At 37.8% G+C, this 19,680-nt stretch overlaps 1 protein-coding gene and 1 long non-coding RNA gene across 3 annotated transcripts in view; one reads left to right on the top strand and one right to left on the bottom strand.

Annotated features, from left to right (window-relative positions):
• The window catches only part of LOC116802434, a 60,010-nt gene extending 58,401 nt beyond the window's left edge, over positions 1–1,609 (bottom strand). Inside the window, exon 1 of the long non-coding RNA XR_004362733.1 lies at positions 1,525–1,609. This is a non-coding gene — a long non-coding RNA (uncharacterized LOC116802434). The remainder of the gene's footprint in view (positions 1–1,524) is intronic.
• A 12,614-nt stretch (positions 1,610–14,223) lies between these two features.
• Positions 14,224–19,265, top strand: LOC6620275 (NHL repeat-containing protein 2). Of its 2 annotated transcripts, none has more exons than XM_032726885.1 (3): positions 14,224–14,699; positions 15,228–16,623; positions 16,686–19,265. In XM_032726885.1, exons 2-3 carry the CDS (start codon positions 15,514–15,516, stop codon positions 17,442–17,444), a joined length of 1,869 nt encoding a protein of 622 aa, XP_032582776.1. In that variant the 5' UTR covers positions 14,224–14,699; positions 15,228–15,513; the 3' UTR covers positions 17,445–19,265. The 2 variants fall into 2 exon arrangements, with proteins under 2 accessions (XP_032582776.1, XP_032582775.1); XM_032726884.1 differs by lacking the exon at positions 14,224–14,699 and having other exon boundaries at positions 15,129–15,362; positions 15,416–16,623.
• The last annotated feature ends 415 nt before the right edge of the window (positions 19,266–19,680 follow it).

The following is a 19,680-nucleotide window of genomic DNA, read 5'->3' as shown; positions in this document are numbered from 1 at the left end:
AATGCTTTGAGACAAAACATTGCTAATAATTAATAAGAAAAATCAATATCATTAAAAAAAAAAAATTTTCCTTTCTAAACACAATATTAATATTGAGAACTAAATGACTACATATATTACGTCATTTCTTTAAAAAGGGACGTGTAGCATATTGGACTAATCTACCCTAACAAAACAATAAATGATTGGGTATAACTTAGCGTCAATACATTGTGACACTTTGTCATAATAAATATAAATATACAAATATACAAAAAGACCACCAAAAACTACGTAAGCACTCCAGCGCCCCAGTAATACGATCTAACGCTTATACAAGTTAACACGCGCAAGCTTAAGTTTGCTGACAACGCAGCTACTCCGGATGCCGTCGCGACAAAGTTGCAGCCGAAACCAGAAACCCGCACGCACAAGCTTCCTGACCGCCCCTTGCAGACGCTGACGCAACATTCAGCCGACTTTCCTGCGGCAGCGGCGGCTTCGTGGTCCGGCCCTAAGTTTCAGTTTTAATTTTGTTCTCCAATTGTCACAAACAATAAATAAAAACAAATAAATAAAATTAATAAATAACAGTCTTATTCTAATTTACATAAGCCGATGGCGGAGCGTGGGAAAGCTGAGCATGCACTTTGCAGCTCAAGTGGTCAATGCCTTCTGCATACATATGTATATGTATAAATGTAAGTAAGAATACATAGATATAAGCAATGTATGTGCGGGTTAGCTGAACTCAACTTCATCACACTTTGATCATGAAAATAAAGAACTTCAAACGGAGCAGAAGCTCTTCTTTTCTTAAACAATAAAATAGCACCCTTCACAACTCAGAAAAAATTGACAGAGGACAAGACATACAACTAAGAAGAAATAATTAATCAAGATGGGACAGAACTTTACGGGTCGGGGACATTGTCTTTGTAAAGCCAAACAAACGTTTCGGAAATAAACTTACCCCACGCTACAAAGCAGAAAAAAAGAGCAGACATAGGGAACAGTGTCTTAATAAAGGGGGCTAGTATATAAAGATAAAAAAAAAAAGGATTATTATTTGCTTTGTTTAAGTCCGTCAATTATATTTTAGTAGTGTAGGAACAAATTTATTTATCTAAACACTTATTAAATTTAGACAACTACTACAGACTTTCAGTACAATATCAAGAATCGTCAACTCCCTAGAAGTAAATCTTGAACGATCGCCTCTAATAATTTCAAAAACATTAAATTCAAGCAACAGAAACGAAAAATTAAGCAGCAAAACAGCAATAGACATTGCAATTATAAAGCACAGAACAATAGCTCAGAATTAAAAACAAAAACCCATTAGTGTTATGAATAACCTTCTTTACCCTATTTTTATATTATAATAAAAAAAAGGTTAATCAACGAGCGTTGTACATTATTATATATTATCACTATTATTAACTACCAATCATCAGCCGATAATTGGAGATAAGAAGCGTCGGTCATCACCGTGCACAAACATACAAATTCGCCTAATTATTATATTATAATTTTTATACTTACACATATAAATATGGTCAAATATATTAACCAAAATTGGCTCCCAACTAAACCTAAAACCTACGATATCTAAGGGAGACAACTAAATCTAAAACGCACAATATCACAGGCGGACAACCAAATGTAAAGTCCACGATATTAAAAGGAGAAACACAACAGCTGGAGCAGACCTACTCAAGCGGAGAATACAATAAAAAATCATAAAAAAACTAGATATTGCAAAACATCACACATATTGTAAGTACAACGCCCCTTGATTATTGTTCATACACACGTGAAGGTTATTGAAGCTTATGAATAACACATTGATGAGTGACCGTAATAAAGAGATACACGACTGACATAATATGATGTTGGAATAGAATATTAAAAGGGATTAGACAATTAGAAACCGCAAACGAAAAAAACGCGAAATCAGAAAACAAAACTAGTGAAATGGAGTTATCAGCAAATCAACTGAAAGCTTTAGTAAAAAGTGCCGTAATAGAGGCGCTTGAAAGTCAAAAAGAATTATTTGACGAAGAATTACAAGCGAATAATGAGCGCATATTTAAATATACAGTGAACACCCCAGAAGTTGAAACTTACACAGATGCTGAAAATTATACTAGGTGTAGTGTGTAATGAATCTCTAGACATTGACATTGTCGCTGCCAGACTTTGAGGGCGAAAGTGAAACCTATGTGTCGTGGAGAAAAGCGGCTCATGTCGCTTTTTTTTTTTCGCACGGGTCCCACGGCCACACCTCCCGCCCAACCGACCGAGGGGCGCTGCCGTGTATCGTACGGCTCGATTCGCGAGAAGATATAGACGCGATATAAAAAATAGAATTGGAACGAGGAAATGAATATAATGTGGAATAACTATGTTAAATATTAGTGTTAGTAGGATCTAATTATGTAATAGAAAAGATAAAATCGATTGCTTTAATAGCGGCAGAGAGTCAAGATTACAGATAATAGGATAAAGTCTATTATAGTCAGAACATAAAACTCTGTAAGGGTCATGCAACTCATAATTAGATCTACAATGATTTAAGATAAGGGGTATATAGTTTCTAGTGAATCTACTTGGAACCGAGAAGTTAAGCCGACTAATCAAGTCGGGACTCTCAACATCCCCACGAATAAGCTTACAAATAAAGACTGTTCCAAGCATAGTTCTACGGTTAGCTAGGGATGGTAAATTAATTAAAAGTAGTGTACTGGAATAAGGAGGTAATATACGGTTTGCATCCCAATTAAGGCGCCGCAAGGCAAAAAGTAAGAAGTTTTTTTGGACCGATTCAATGCGGTCCGAGTGGACTGCGTATTGTGGACTCCAAATAGGTGATCCGTACTCGAGAATCGGACGGACTAACGAAATAAATAAGGTTTTAGTCAAGTAAGGATCATCAAATTTCTTAGACCACCTTTTTATAAAACCAAGCACACCCCTGACCTTATTGACAATAGACGAAATATGGTCAGAAAATTTTAGTTTTGGGTCCAGAAGAACACCAAGATCATCAACTCGTGTTATTCTGTCCAGAGAGCACCCACTTAGAGTGTAAGTCGTGCGTATTGGGCTGGCACGACAAAAGGTCATAACTTTACACTTGGAGCCATTTAAGTCTAATATGTTATCAAGGCACCATATTTGAAATCGGTCTAGATCGGATTGTAAGTACAAATGGCAAGAAGTGTCCTTGTACTGGAGGCATAATTTAACATCGTCTGCGTACATACGTACACGCGAATATTTTATTATTAAGGGGAGGTCGTTAATGCATAAAGTAAAAAGAAGCGGACCAAAATGGCTCCCTTGTGGGACATATCTTGAAAGATTATATGTCCCTAGCGTAAGAGAAGTTAAATTTTTCCACTTTTATATTATCGGTTTTTGTTTTGTATTGTATATAAGACAATACATCCGACGATGTTTGATCAGGGGAAAGCCGAGAAACAAAAATTTGTTTCTTTAGTGGAACCACCGAGAGGGGTTTTGGCGCTGCAGATTGTATTTCTGAAGCGCCAACTTGTGCCGGTAGTCCGGACTCAATGTTCCCTTGTGGTGGTAAACTAATCGAGACAGGTGGAATCACTGGTTGAGAAACCAGAGCAGACAATTCGGAATTTTTACCAATCACAGGGTGGGGTCCATCCACAGCTGATTGATCGGATTGCTCCGAATCTTTTATAGCTGTCGATCTTAGCAGCATATGTGGATTTGCTGCGATTGTCAGCTGATCAGTTGTGAAGTCCTGTTGATCATTTGACCGTGGTTGCGGGGCCTTAGGCAGCCTACCACCAGCGGCTTTTTTGCGCTTTGAAGATTCATCTAATAGCTTAAGGCCATTAAACTGTGACTTAAGCGCGGAAAGAAGATCATCGGCTCGACGAAAACTATCTCTAGCTACGCCAAAACTGTTGATCAGTTCTTTCAAGCCACCTTTAGTTTGGCGCATAAACGATTTCATCTCGTTCGCAACCACAAGGCAAGCATCACAAGAGTAATTTAGATTATTACCCTTTGCTAGGTCATCACTTGTACGGCCATTAAAACCAGCGCACTTAGTATGCACCATTCTATCACATAGCCAACAAGTTAGGAGAGAGCACAAAAAGGGAGAGTAAACAAAACACAGAGACGAAAAATGCAAACTACTTTGTATATTTGTTTAAACTACTGCACAAATCACAAAAGAATCACTCGCGAAGCGAACGGATCTTTAATAATTATGTTTAAATATATGATAATTAAAAAAGGTTATTTAAAAACCACGGCTGGTTTGACAAACACAAAATAAAAACCGGGCGCAAAAAAAACACGACCGTTCGCTTTGAAAGCTAATAGACGATGATTAAATGTTTTCCGGAGCGTTTGTGCTTCTTTGGTTCCTTCCGTTCCTGCCTTGACCGGTACTCAGCTATTGTGAGTGGGCGTGGTCCATCTGCAGGATTTTGCTGCCGAGCTTCTTCCAACGTTGGCAAGTCCCTTTGTGTCGTGGGCTGTGCGTTTGAGAATTGTGGCTCTTCCGCCATCAATTATTATGTTTTATAATGTCATTTGTATTTATTAATTTATTTAATTTATAGTGGAACTGAGATCAGTCGACTGTAATTATTAGCACAACACTTTAAACACTTTGTTTGCGACCTGTCACGGTCGCCATGTGAAGGGTGCTATTTTATTGTTTAAGAAAAGAAGAGCTTCTGCTCCGTTTGAAGTTCTTTATTTTCATGATCAAAGTGTAACCCGCATATACATTGCTTATATCTATGTATTCTTACTTACATTTATACATATACATATGTATGCAGAAGGCATTGACCACTTGAGCTGCAAAGTGCATGCTCAGCATTCCCACGCTCCGCCATCGGCTTATGTATAAGCGTTAGATCGTATTACTGGGGCGCTGGAGTGCTTACGTAGTTTTTGGTGGTCTTTTTGTATATTTGTATATTTATATTTATTATGACAAAGTGTCACAATGTATTGACGTTATGTTATACCCAATCATTTATTGTATTGTTAGGGTAGATTAGTCCAATATGCTACAGAGATTTCCTCTGCAATTTTTGGGGGCAAGTTCTGCACCCTCAGCAAAAAAAAAAAGTTCATGGACCATACAGACTGGTATAGATCGATACATAGAAATAAAGCGAAAACTAAGCCCGTAAAATTCTTCAATGGGTAATAAATCAAAAATAAATTGTGACATAAGAAGACGGAAAACTAACATGCCCAACAATGATAACCGATTTGCCATTTTGGCCGATGACTTAGACGATCTGCCAAATTCTGACAAAGACATTAAGAGACCCCTAAGCCGCCTCAAATCTATATCAGAGAAAAAAGTTCCAGCGCCTTCGTAAACAAAATAATGGACCTTATTGGAAAAGACAGTTTCCACATAATTCCCCTGACGAAGGGCAGCATTCATAAAACAAAAGTGCAAGTCAAACGGAAGTAAACTTTAGAGCGCTTACCAAATACCTCAACGATTCCAAGAAAAAATTGTATACGTACCAGCTAAAAAGCAGCAAGGGACTACAAATGTTATTAAAGGCCTTGAGGCTGAAATAAATCCTGAGGAAATATCAGGAGCCTTAATAGAACAAGGTTTTAAGCCGAAATCAGTTACCAACATATTTAACAAAGATAAAAAGCCACAAACCTCTTTTCAATGTCGAACTTGAACCAGAGTCTTGGGCATTAAAGAAAAACGATAGTCACTCCATTTATAAGCTGCAATATCTCTTACTCCGTAGAATCTCTGAAGAGCCGCATAAGCGCAAAGGACCCGTACCATGTGCAAATTGCCAAGAATATGGTCACACAAAAACTTATTGTACCCTTCGCACTGTATGTGTAGCTTGTGGTGAGCTTCGCAGCTCTGTTAACTGCCCATTAAACAAAGCTGACCACGGTATGAAAAAGTGTAGTAACTGCGGAGGTTACCACACAGCAAACTACAGAGGTCGCCCTGTATATAAGGATCTAAAAATTCGGCTCCACCAAAAAGTGACTTATGATGCGTGTGCAAAGCACGCCGAGTACAATTATACCCTCAAAACAAAAACCTGATGTCCACTTAAACAGTCTGACCAGCAGGAACGTAACATTTGCAAGCGCTCTTAAATCAGGTCTTGCATCTACAACTCCATTCCTACAAATCCTACAACTCCATTCCTACTCGCTGTACAAAACCAGGTAAATGCTGATCAGCCAACAGGACAGCCACAAGGCAATATTGAAACAATGATCTTTAACTTGCAACAAAGCATGACCGAATTCATGACATTTATGAGAACAGCCATGGAAAATCTTATGCGAAATCAGGATCTATTAATACAGTTGCTGGTATCGCAGCAGTCAAAATAATAAATGGCTCCCTTACGTATAACACTATGGAATGCCGACGGCGTTCCGCGACACAAGCTTGAAATGGTTCAATTTCTCCAAGACAAGCTTATCGATGTAATGCTCCTTTCTGAAACACATCTTACAAACAAGTACAAGTTTCAAATAAATGGTTATATATTATACCACATCCAATAGAACTAACTGGCAAAAATACAAGAAATTCGTAAGTTCGCACATTAAACTGAACCCAAGAATCATCAATAAGGCTGACATAGAATGCACCACTAAACTTTTTGAGTTTGTCCTTGTTGTCCTTGTTGTTGCCCATGCCTCAACCCCAAAAAACAAACTTTACAGTACATGCAACGTAAGACAAATGTTCAACTTGCGCAGCTTCTTGGAAAAGCGTCATTTGCAAAACAAAGGCCCCAAAAACGATACTCTTATATTAAGAAAGGAGCTAATCAACGAGCAGGAATGCGCACAACGACGCTACATAGAGCAATTATCACTTTTTAGCACACAATACCCACTATGGAGAGCACACCCATATCTAAGCACCCCGGTAGAATCTGTTGTGCCAATAAGAAATTCTGCAGGTGAATGGGTCCGAAGCGATAAACATAGAGCTTCTACTCTCGCGGAGCACCTTCAAAACGTGTTTCAACCAAACCCAGAAACGAATAATTTCGTATTACAAGAGCAAGCAGTTGTAAGCCAAACGACACAGGATCCAATTGAATTTCGACCAACTGAAATTGCTAAAATCGTTAAGGAATTAAAACCTATAAGAGCCCCGGCAGCGATCTAATAATATTAATTATTAAACCCTTTTAAAGTCGTACCTGCACGATAGAGTGTTCTCAGTTAGATGCGGCACTGTTACGTCTGAGGACCACATCATAGAGGCTGGGGTTCCTCAAGGCAGCGTACTTGGCCCAACACTATATCTACAATATATATAGCCGATATACCAACATCGAGACAGCTAACAATATCTACATTTGCCGATGATACTGCAATCTTGAGCCGTTCTAAATGTCCACGGCAAGCTACTGCACAACTTGTTCTCTACCTGGCCCATATTGAGAAATGGATTTCTGACTGGCAAATAAAAGTCAATGAACAGAAATGTAAACACGTAATTTTACCCTCAACAGACAAGATTGCCCTTCGCTCATACTAAATAACACTGTTATTCCAAAATCAAATGAAATTACGTATCTAGGTATTCATCTTGACAGACGACTCACTTGGCGTAGACACATCGAGGCAAAAAGAACACACCTCAAACTAAAAGCCAATAGTCTACATTAGCTTCTCAGTATACGCTCTCCCCTAAGACTAGAATATAAGGTCTTACTCTACAACTCCGTCCTAAAACCGAACTGGACCTATGGCTTCCAGCTATGATTTCCATATCCTGAGAACCATCGCCGGATAACATACATAGGGATTTATTTATACTTCCGGTCAGAAATGAAATAGCCAAACAAATGGAAAAATATCTCAACAAACTTCGTGCCCATCCGAACAGGCTTGCGAGAGACTTAACACGGCTATCTAGCCGAACCCGACTTCGTCGTAATGATATGCCAACCCAACGATAATTATTAGGGCCACACCAACTCATTTCAGTTGCAATAGTGACTTTTAGTTAAGTACTTTTTAAGATTTGTAAACTTATTGTTAGTCTCATAATGAGAAGCTTCAATAAACGCATATAAAAAATTAAAATTCTGGGGGCATTGTATGAATTATGTCGATCGACTTTTTATTGGTGACTGAATGTACTGTTTTATTTTATTCCACGGTTGCTTGAAGTATGAGATTTACCGTATGAACTATGCCTTTTTCTAGTTTCTGCTTTGGTGCTGCTATTTCTAACGATGTGCTGTGGAACATTTACACCTGTTCATTTGAGGTACTATGATAGGGTGGTGAGTTTTCCACTTGAACATTGGAAAGATTTGATAAGAGTGATTGATTGGCTAAGAGTTAATAGATGACTTATTGTCGCAAAATATTGACTTTGAGTCTGTCTGTTTGCCAGCTGCGACATTTTTGGGAAAAAATAATCTTGTAGAATATGTTTAACATTTTCTTGCGCTGACGTGTTCAATGGTTATTATTTCTTTTTATTCCTCGTTGTTATAAATGTACGTCACCAGCATTTTTGTATGCCGTAAAGTCGTTGCGGGGAACTCTTCTATACGTCTGTTCTGTATGAATGACAGTATGGGCAATTCGCAGTATATTCCATTCACTACATCCTGTTTTACTACGTCGCGAATTCTGCCTACTAACGATTCCCTATTTACGAATTGTATTAAGTGCCTTGACTTGTTACTAAATATAAAAAAAGTGCGAGTATTGTTCACTGTGATTTCTTCTATTATTATTTGGTTTCTAAAGCAATTAAACGGCTTGTTGACTCTTTCGATTGTGTATGAAAGCGAAATTTCACTATGTATGGTTGCCATTTCTGAATGAAGGTGGCGTGGATGGCCTGCCTGGATAGTGCATACCTTTCCCTGGCTGATACAAAATTTTTTCGTTCTGCTCATATATAAATGCCTTCCACCTTTTGATTTTAGCATTTGTGTTTTTATCTGTGTGGTGAAAAATCTGGCTTTTCTCAAATTTGATTTGATAGGCACCGGGTATTTGTCACCCAATGTTTTTGAGTTTAGCTTCCGAAAGTCTATAATTATCCGTTTTTTCTTATTTTCCTTTTCATCTGTACCCTTTTTGTCGACTACTCAAACGGGATTGCTGAGCGCGAATGTCGAATAATTCCGTCTTTTACCCCGTCTTGGGGTATGGAGAAAGTCTTGAGTATACCTGTTGGTCACCTTCCGTCCGTATGGTAGCAATAATATTGCTGTTAAATGGCAGTGCCTCTTCTGGGTCTGCAAAGACACCCAATCGGTCTTCTAACATTGTGTGGAATTTGTCGGCTATCTGGTTTGGTACTATGATATCTTTTATATCAGAGAAATTAACGCTATTACATTTTACAAATTTAATTGGTTCGACTGAGTTTTTGATTTTTAATATTTCATTTTTCAAGTCCAATTTTGCATTCGTCTGCGATAGTGTGTCTAATCCTAATATAGCGCCAAAGCTTGAGAGGTCCGTTAGAATGAAGAAGGAAACAGTCTTGTTGGAAAGTTCAACAATGCATTTATATTTCACCGTGTTGCAACCATGAAGAGACTTAACAGAAAATTTATTTTGTACCGGCGTTATGTACTTAAGTTCGGTGAGGGGCTGTATATAGTGTTTTGAAGAGCCGGTGTCGATAAAGATTTTTATGGTTTTCCCTGCTACCTTTCTTTCTATAAACGGTAGCAATGACCTGTGGCAAAAAACTTTTTAAGGTTTTGGTCAATATCCTCAACAGCTACTGTTGCCCCATGTTTATAATTATTTTCATCTGACACCTCTAGATCTTCTTCTTGGGCTAAATGGTTCACTATTTGATGTTTCGGTCCTGTAAAACTAGCAGTCCCACTATTTGGTCTCTTTGTTGTATGTTCATGTTGTTTTTGATGTCGAGTTGGCCAAACATTTTGAAATTGAGGTAAGTTACACTGGTCCAAAATTGGTGCTTGCCTAAGTTGGTTTGATCGAATGGTTCGCATGGATACCTATCAAACAGCTGAGTCGGTGCCTGGACTGGTATTTGACTTGCTTGACTGTCAAAACTGAGCACAAGCTGGCGCTTGCTAAATATGGGTTTTAACTTGCATATTAGTGCTTCTACCGCTATTAATTTTTTCCCAGCTTTGGAACTTTGTCCTGAAAATTTGTTGAGTGGTTCAGAACCAATTGATATTTGACTCAACCTCCTGTGCTTGAGCAAAGGCAGTTGGTAAGTCCTTGGCTCCTTTGGCAAACAGGATATCACTCAATGACTTCTTTGTGCCTGTTATAAATACACGTAACGCGTCAGCCTTATACATTTCATTGAGTGACATCGCCAACGGTTTATCGAACGTCATTATAGTCTTATTTCTAAACAGAGTCAATTTTTTCTCGACCTCATCATTAAATTCGGTGAGTGCCATATCACCCTGTCTCAACGTCGACAACTCTTGCTCGATAATGTAGATGGGCCTTTTGTCAGCGTAAGTTAAGTCAAGGCGATTAATTATAGCCTTAAAATTCAACGGTGTGCTGATCAAATCTAGCACGTTCTTTGCTGACTTATTAATTCCCCTCGTTTGATTCATATACATTACATGCAAATGATCAACAGGACTCCACAACTGATCAGATGTCAATCGCAGCAAATCCACATATGCTGCTTAGATCGACAGCTATAAAAGATTCGGAGCAATCCGATCAATCAGCTGTGGATGGACCCCACCCTGTGATTGGTAAAAATTCCGAATTGTCTGCTCTGGTTTCTCAACCAGTGATTCCACCTGTCTCGATTAGTTTACCACCACAAGGGAACATTGAGTCCGGACTACCGGCACAAGTTGGCGCTTCAGAAATACAATCTGCAGCGCCAAAACCCCTCGCGGTGGTTCCACTAAAGAAACAAATTTTTGTTTCTCGGCTTTCCCCTGATCAAACATCGTCGGATGTATTGTCTTATATACAAGACAAAACAAAAACCGATAATATAAAAGTGGAAAAATTTAACTTCTCTTACGCTAGGGACATATAATCTTTCAAGATAACTGTCCCAAACGAGCTGTTTTCGACCATATGTTCGGGTGATTTTTGGCCGGATAGTATGGTGGTAAAAGAGTTTGAAGCTAAGATAAAAAATAAGAAAAAGGTGCCCGTGGGAATTAAACTTCCCTCACGTGGCCAGACCACTGCACCATCCGCCTCTTCATCTTCTTCCTCTTCAAAAAACTAACTACAAAACTTACTATTTCCTATCAAAATGTTAGAGGCTTGAGTAGCAAATTAATAAAATTGTATTGTGATAGTCTTTCATTTGCATCCCATATAATAGTGCTCACAGAAACTTGGTTAAAGCCGGAGATACTTAACTCCGAAGTCTTCCCAGGTTTGTACACTATATATAGGTTTGACCGTCCCTCCAGACGGGGAGGTGGAGTTTTAATTGCGGTTAGATCTACCCTCGCGTCGGAGGAGTTACTTTTGGACGATTCCCGTAACTCGGAATTCGTATGTGTAAAGATGTCTTTTTCCGACAGATCAGTTTATATTACGTGCTCCTATATTCCGCCATCTTCTGAATTCCCAGAATATCAGAATCATCTGTCCGCTATCCAGTCCATCTTGAATAAACTTTCTGACAGGGACCAATTGGTAGTTCTAGGTGATTTTAATATACCTGGCACAATGTGGTCCCCAGAAAAACAATCGAATATCCTTCTCCCTTTAGCACAACATAACTTTATTGACGGCTTGCTCGACTTATCGCCGTCGCAAGTTAATTATATTCCAAATTCTCTTGGTCGACTTTTGGATCTGTTTTGTAACAAGTCCTGAAAGTGTGTTTCTGTCCAGGGTAGTACCTCTTACTCAACCTGAAGATCAATATCATCCTACTTTCGAGGTGGAAATCGACTTAGGTACGGTATTAAAAGTAAATTCAGAGAAGTCAACAAAGCGAATTCGCTGTTTTCGCAAGGCAAATTTTCGGAGGCTAAACAATTTTATAGCTGGCTTTAATTGGTCCGATCTTTACTCCTGCAACATAATGGCGGATGCGATTAATATGTTTTATACCGCAATTAAATCATTTTTTGACTCTTGTGTTCCGATGTACTATCCGTCAATCTCTAAACCTCCTTGGTTTAATAAAGAGTTGACACACCTAAGAAATGTAAAGTCCAGACTCTATATGAAATTTAAAAATACCGGTTCTCAGTCAATCCTTTGTAAATATTTAAGCGCTCGGTTAAACTTTACCGTGCTTAATGCTCAGTGCTACAAAAATTATTTAAACCGTTGTAAGTTCCAGTTTGCACAGGATCCGAAACAGTTTTATAATTTCGTTAGCACTAAGCGAAAAACAAGTTCTTACCCTTACTTTTTCGAAAATGTTATCACTCCTCATTTGCAGCACCTTTGTAGATCAATCATACCACCGTGTCAACACGGTTTTATAAAACACAGATCTACAACCACTAACCTCTTGGAGCTAACTTCTTTCGTAATACAGGGTTTCAAAAATAATCTTCAAACAGATGTCATCTACACTGATTTTAGTAAAGCATTTGACTCTGTTAATCATTACCTTCTAATAAGAAAACTTGATCTTATAGGTTTCCCTGTTGATCTTCTATATTGGATTTCAAGCTATCTGAATGGCAGGACACAACAAGTCCTCTTTAAAAATTCTTTATCTTCTATTCTCCGAGTCACATCCGGTGTCCCACAAGGGAGCCATTTTGGTCCGCTTCTTTTTACTTTATGCATTAACGACCTCCCCTTAATAATAAAATATTCGCGTGTACTTATGTACGCAGACGATGTTAAATTATGCCTCCAGTACAAGGACACTTCTTGCCATTTGTACTTACAATCCGATCTAGACCGATTTCAAATATGGTGCCTTGATAACATATTAGACTTAAATGGCTCCAAGTGTAAAGTTATGACCTTTTGTCGTGCCAACCCAATACGCACGACTTACACTCTAAGTGGGTGCTCTCTGGACAGAATAACACGAGTCGATGATCTTGGTGTTCTTCTGGACCCAAAACTAAAATTTTCTGACCATATTTCGTCTATTGTCAATAAGGTCAGGGGTGTGCTTGGTTTTATAAAAAGGTGGTCTAAGAAATTTGATGATCCTTACTTGACTAAAACCTTATTTATTTCGTTAGTCCGTCCGATTCTCGAGTACGGATCACCTATTTGGAGTCCACAATACGCAGTCCACTCGGACCGCATTGAATCGGTCCAAAAAAACTTCTTACTTTTTGCCTTGCGGCGCCTTAATTGGGATGCAAACCGTATATTACCTCCTTATTCCAGTACACTACTTTTAATTAATTTACCATCCCTAGCTAACCGTAGAACTATGCTTGGAACAGTCTTTATTTGTAAGCTTATTCGTGGGGATGTTGAGAGTCCCGACTTGATTAGTCGGCTTAACTTCTCGGTTCCAAGTAGATTCACTAGAAACTATATACCCCTTATCTTAAATCATTGTAGATCTAATTATGAGTTGCATGACCCTTACAGAGTTTTATGTTCTGACTATAATAGACTTTATCCTATTATCTGTAATCTTGACTCTCTGCCGCTATTAAAGCAATCGATTTTATCTTTTCTATTACATAATTAGATCCTACTAACACTAATATTTAACATAGTTATTCCACATTATATTCATTTTCTCGTTCCAATTCTATTTTTTATATCGCGTCTATATCTTCTCGCGAATCGAGCCGTACGATACACGGCAGCGCCCCTCGGTCGGTTGGGCGGGAGGTGTGGCCGTGGGACCCGTGCGAAAAAAAAAAAGCGACATGAGCCGCTTTTCTCCACGACACATAGGTTTCACTTTCGCCGTCAAAGTCTGGCAGCGACAATGTCAATGTCTAGAGATTCATTACACACTACACCTAGTATAATTTTCAGCATCTGTGTAAGTTTCAACTTCTGGGGTGTTCACTGTATATTTAAATATGCGCTCATTATTCGCTTGTAATTCTTCGTCAAATAATTCTTTTTGACTTTCAAGCGCCTCTATTACGGCTTTCAGTTGATTTGCTGATAACTCCATTTCACTAGTTTTGTTTTCTGATTTCGCGTTTCTTTGGCTTGCGGTTTCTAATTTTCTAGTCCCTTTTAATATTCTATTCCAACATCATATTAAGTCAGTCGTGTATCTCTTTATTACCGTCACTCATCAATGTGTTATTCATAAGCTTCAATAACCTTCACGTGTGTATGAACAATAATCAAGGGGCGTTGTACTTACAATATGTGTGACGTTTTGCAATATCTAGTTTTTTTTATGATATTTTATTGTATTCTCCGCTTGACTAGGTCTGCTATAGCTGTTGTGTTTCTCCTTTTAATATCGTGTGTTTTAGATTTGGTTGTCCGCTTGTTATATTGTGCGTTTTAGATTTAGTTGTCTCCTTTAGATACCGTAGGTTTTAGGTTTAATTGGGAGCCAATTTTGGTTAATATATTTGACCATATTTATTTGTGTAGGTATAAAAATTATAATTGAATTTTTGCGGTCTGCACTTAATTAGGCGAATTCGTATGTTTGTGCGTGATGATGACCGACGCGTCTTATCTCAAAATATCAGCAGAGCTTAGCTCTCCTCCCGAAAGTTGCGATACTCTTACATCAAGGCGGGCATAAGCAATATGTAAGTGACTCCAGTTAACTTATTTAACCAATCAATGTAAACATAAGGGCAGTATAAGAAAGATTTTTGTCACTAACATTTAGTCTTAAGCTGAAATCAAATGAATAAAGACGTGACGTATTTCTCCGATAATTTTTTATATCTTAGCATTATTCTTAGGTAACTGACGGGACTTTAGTTCGACTCTATAAAATACAAACATTTCACAATATATATATCTTTATAATTCTCTAAAACTCATCTATCGTTCATTATGGAATAAGCTCTGTTTGTTCTGCGGGCGGACAATTTCTCAATCAAAGTAAAATCGAACATTTTTGAATTTTATACATGTTCCGTTCATCACTGTTCCTAATAATAATAATATTAAATTTGACGACAAGCTTGTGTACATGTATATAGTTTCCATTTCGGACGTCTGGTCACATTAACTTTATCTGAATATATACAGTTTTATATATACAACTTATGCTAGAATGGATTTTAATAATGACTTATCGCCTATTGATATTTTGACATTTATAACAGATGAACTGCTGCAAGCATACAAAAGCAGTAGTGGAGAAAATGAAAAGGCTAGGACAATTGTCAAGTTCCTTGAGCGATGGAATGACGATATCTCCATTGCGAAACTCAAGGGTCTCACTGTTGAATTTGAATCAGGTAAAAGGAAATTCTACTTATCAATCCTTCATATTATTAATTCTTTACTTCAGATTTAGAGTGGTTCAATGTAAGTTGTCCCTTATCGATAACAGGATTGCAAGGAAAAGTTATCATACTAGACTTTTTCACATATTGCTGCATTAATTGTATGCATGTATTGCAAGAGTTGCACTTATTGGAAGAACGCTTTCCAATAGAAAGTGGTGTTGTAGTAATCGGTGTTCACAGTCCTAAGTTTGAAAATGAACGCAATGCGGCAAACATTATGTCCGCTGTACAACGATATGGAATATCACATCCGATTGTTAATGATTCACGATCTGGAATGTGGCGCGCTATTGGCATTCGTTGCTGGCCTTCTCTGTTGATTCTAAGCCCGTCTGGTGTTCCCATGATGTTATTAATGGGCGAAGGGCATGGAAAATTCCTACAGGATTTTTTTTCTTCTGCCCTATCGTTTTTTAGCCGTCAGGGTATAATTGACCATAGGGGTTTACCTATAAAATTATTTCGTGATTTTCAACCAGCATCTAACTTGCGTTTTCCCGCAAAGATCGTTCGAAGCCCTAATGGCCAGTATGCTATTGCTGATACGGGGAACAACAGGGTGCTTGTGCTTACAGCAGGCGGTGTGGTACAGCACAGAATTGGAGGACACCAGCCTGGTTTCGTGGATGGAAACCTTACAGTAGCACGGTTTAATAATCCTCAAGGCATTGCATTTCTTAATGAAAACGTTTTGATTGTAGCTGACACTAAAAACCACGCCGTTCGGCAGATCTCTCTAACAAATGCAATAGTGGAAACTCTTGCCGGCACAGGAATTCAGGGAAATGAACGAATAGGTGGACGTCTAGGTCCATTGCAGCCACTGTCGTCACCGTGGGATGTTGCCATATTTCGAACGAGGGACATGGATATGTCCTTTCATCTTGATGAACGTAACATACCAGAAAAAACAATTATCCTTATATCCATGGCAGGCACCCACCAGATTTGGGGCTATTTTCCTGAAGGAATTATTTGGTGGAAATTTCGTAAATTTGAGCCTTGCTGCTGTGTCTCACTAATAGGAAACGGTTTGGAAGAAAACCGTAATAATTCTTACCCACAGAACGCTGCATTCGCACAGCCATCTGGCCTGGCTATAGCGGGAGACGTTTTATATATAGCTGACAGCGAAAGCTCTAGCATACGCAAAGCTTCTATGATAGATGGAAAGGTGATGCCCGTCGTCGGAGGAGATCGAAACCCTCTTGTATGTTCCATGTCATGAATTTCATTTATATAGTCTTTAAAATTAATGTATGATTTTTCTAGAATTTATTTGCATTTGGCGACATTGACGGTAGACTATTCAGCGCGAAACTCCAACATCCGTTAGGAGTGACTTTCAATGATGCCAATAACAGACTCTATGTTGCTGATACCTATAATCATAAAATCAAAATTATAGACATCGATTCAAATGATATATCTACTCTACAAATTAAGAGCCAAGAAAATACTAACCTGATTTTAAACGAGCCCGCCGGACTGTGCTTGGATGCCAGCGGAAAAAACTTGTTGGTAGCTGATACCAATAACCATTTAATACATATAATAGATTTGGTAACGCTTATAGCACAACCGTTTGGTTTAGATTTCAGACAAATAGCGTCCGCTAGTGAAATTGATGCGCCACAAGATATACAAAAGGCTACAGAAAATAATATAATTAAAACATTGCCTCTTGATTTAATTAAACCAAGTAAAATTTTTTTTAATCTACGACTTTCGCCCATATTTAACTTTACGAAGGAAGCTCCTCAAAAATGGATACTGAAAACTGTATGTCAATCTGTAATAGTAAATCCATCGTCTGGAACTCTAGTTGATGGGATGTGCCACATGCAGGTGCAGGCAACTAGGCCTGATTTTATGTGTGAAAGCAGTCAAATATTTACCATCGAATTCGTATTAAATTTATGCCTCTCAAATTGTTGCCTAGTAAAAAAAATTACAGTTTCTATAAAATGCGATGACATACCAGAAGAATATATATCCATCCATAACGTAAATATTGACATTGAACAATAAAACATGTTTTAATAGAAAAGTTTTGCATATATCAATGATAATGTTTCGGTATGTACATTCATATCCTTTACACTCAGTGTTCGGATAGTTGTTTTAAATAATTTATTACCGTAGAGTAATAAGTTATATTGGTTTCGTTTCAAAAAGTACCTAGTCGACATAAGTATTTTGACAAAATAAACACTAAACATTTTGTCAGTGAATCTATTAAATGACTTGATATGACTATTTTTTTTAAAGTAAGAACTATAAACTTAAGAATTAACAAACGAATATTTATTCATTGAAACTTAAAAGGATATAAGCAATTTAACAAAATATGATTTTTTGTATCGGCATAAGTATTTTGAGAATCCTTAATACCAAATAAAAGGTTAAATGTTGCTGAGTATGGGAACAATTAATAAAACATATCCTCCTTTGGCATAAATAACTTTTTGGAGTCGGTCCGTTACGGAATCCACCAAATTGTGAAGGAGTTCCAAAGGGAACTGATCTCAGAAATCGTTTCCTCTCGAGTTTTGTGTAACTAAATTGTTCTTTTGAGTCTTGAAAGAGACTAGATGTTCCAATTAATACTTAAATCTGGACTTTCAGGTGGCCAGTTCAAGACGGTGACTCCAACATCCTTAAAAAAGTACGTTATTATTCGTGCTTTGTGGCATGGAGCATAATCTTTCTGCAGGATAAATGATCCCCGAGCAGTCTATCTCCAGAAGGAAATGCATTTTCGTTTAGAGTCGTCAAATATGGCCTTTGGTTCATCGAGCCGGAGATAGGATACAAGTCGCCCGACCCATTCTAGGCAACACATCCCTGCACCATGACAGAGCTTTCCTCATGGTTCACTTTCTAAGATACGGGTCGTATTTTTTGCTTTTTTTGAGTTGTCAATCTGACCAAATTTTTTTGTTTTGACGAGTTATTATCGAAAAAGCTTTCAACTATCCATAAATTAATTTTTGAAATATATGGCACATCCATAGCAATATATTTGTCCTCCAGTTCCCTTATATGTCTCCAGGCTGTGCGGTCAGACTCCACTGAGTTGCAACGGCTTGGGGTTTCGGAAGGTTTATGCCCCGTTCTTTTTAAGTTTTTAAAATCATTAAGTTAAGTGTTATTTTGTTGTGTTAACGTTTGTTGATAACGTTTAATATCCAAAAAAGTTAAATTTAATTTTTGATTTATACGTGCTCAAAACCAGGATACCATTTACTAAAAGAGCTTGTCTAAATGCTTGTGCCAAACAAAAATTTATTATCTGCGTGTATTGTTGTAAGTAGAATGAAAATGCAATGGGTGAGCCATTTAAAAATTGGCATTTTGTGTGCTAAATATTCATTTTTTCATTGCTCATCGCCTTCGCACTGTTTGTTAACGGCATCAAACGCAAGCGGGTTTTAAATGAAGCAGACGATTTTTTCAACATATTTATGCCGACTAGTGTATGTTACAAATGATGTAATCTGGAGAAACATTTTTTTTTTTTTTCAGTTTTATTATTTGTCTTGTAAATATCTAATGAAATAAGAAAATCACTTTATCCGTGTCCAGTTTTGTTCCCGCAAGCTGAAAAAGCAAACCTGTCACGCGCACATTTTCGAAAATTTTCAGATTTTTGTTTGATTTTTTTTCGCTATGCAAAAAAAATTTTTAAATTTCTTTATACCATTTTCAATGCGTATCGGTTATCTATCATTCTTTTTTGTTATATCCGTTACTAGTAGGGTGAAGGGAATACAAGATTCCTTAAGAAGTATGTAAGATGCTGATGATGCTGATAAAGAATCAAATATCTAAATAAATGACTTACTTGAAGTGGTTTATATTCAGCTACTGTCCTTAGTACGGAAATTCGGGCGACACCAACTTTTTCAGGAAGCATCTATGCTGATACGAGTGTTAGATATAATAACCATAATGATGTGATCCTTCGGTACGGTGATTGGGTAACTGTCAATAAAATCCAACGAAAAGTTCTGCAGCAGAACGTCCACTTGAAGAAGTTCAACTTAGTCAATAAAATGAAGGCTGTTCTATTCCTTTAGTGTTCGCAGAATTATCAAGGCGAAGATCGAGTATTGGTTTCCTTGTTAATGCGGTGTAAATCATGGGCATTCCCGGCACAAGCTTGACTTGACCACGGACAGCAGTTCGCATAAGAGATCGTCGTCAATCAGTGCATCTATACGCTGAGTACGATAAGAATCTGTTTAAGAAGGGCTGTCATTCG

The sequence above is a fragment of the Drosophila sechellia genome, unplaced genomic scaffold (assembly GCF_004382195.2).
Source record: "Drosophila sechellia strain sech25 unplaced genomic scaffold, ASM438219v1 2R_2, whole genome shotgun sequence".
Taxonomy (NCBI): domain Eukaryota; kingdom Metazoa; phylum Arthropoda; class Insecta; order Diptera; family Drosophilidae; genus Drosophila; species Drosophila sechellia.
Note: the sequence above shows the minus strand (reverse complement) of the source record. Positions and strands in the feature narration are given on the sequence as shown.

Bases quoted from the DNA above. Each gene is read 5' to 3' on its own strand.
- LOC6620275 (XM_032726884.1), top strand. From the start codon at position 15,176: ATGGATTTTAATAATGACTTATCGCCTATTGATATTTTGACATTTATA. The intron at 15,363-15,415 runs GTAAAAGGAAAT...TCTTTACTTCAG, and splicing joins CACTGTTGAATTTGAATCAG to ATTTAGAGTGGTTCAATGTA. The intron at 16,624-16,685 runs GTATGTTCCATG...TGATTTTTCTAG, and splicing joins GAGGAGATCGAAACCCTCTT to AATTTATTTGCATTTGGCGA.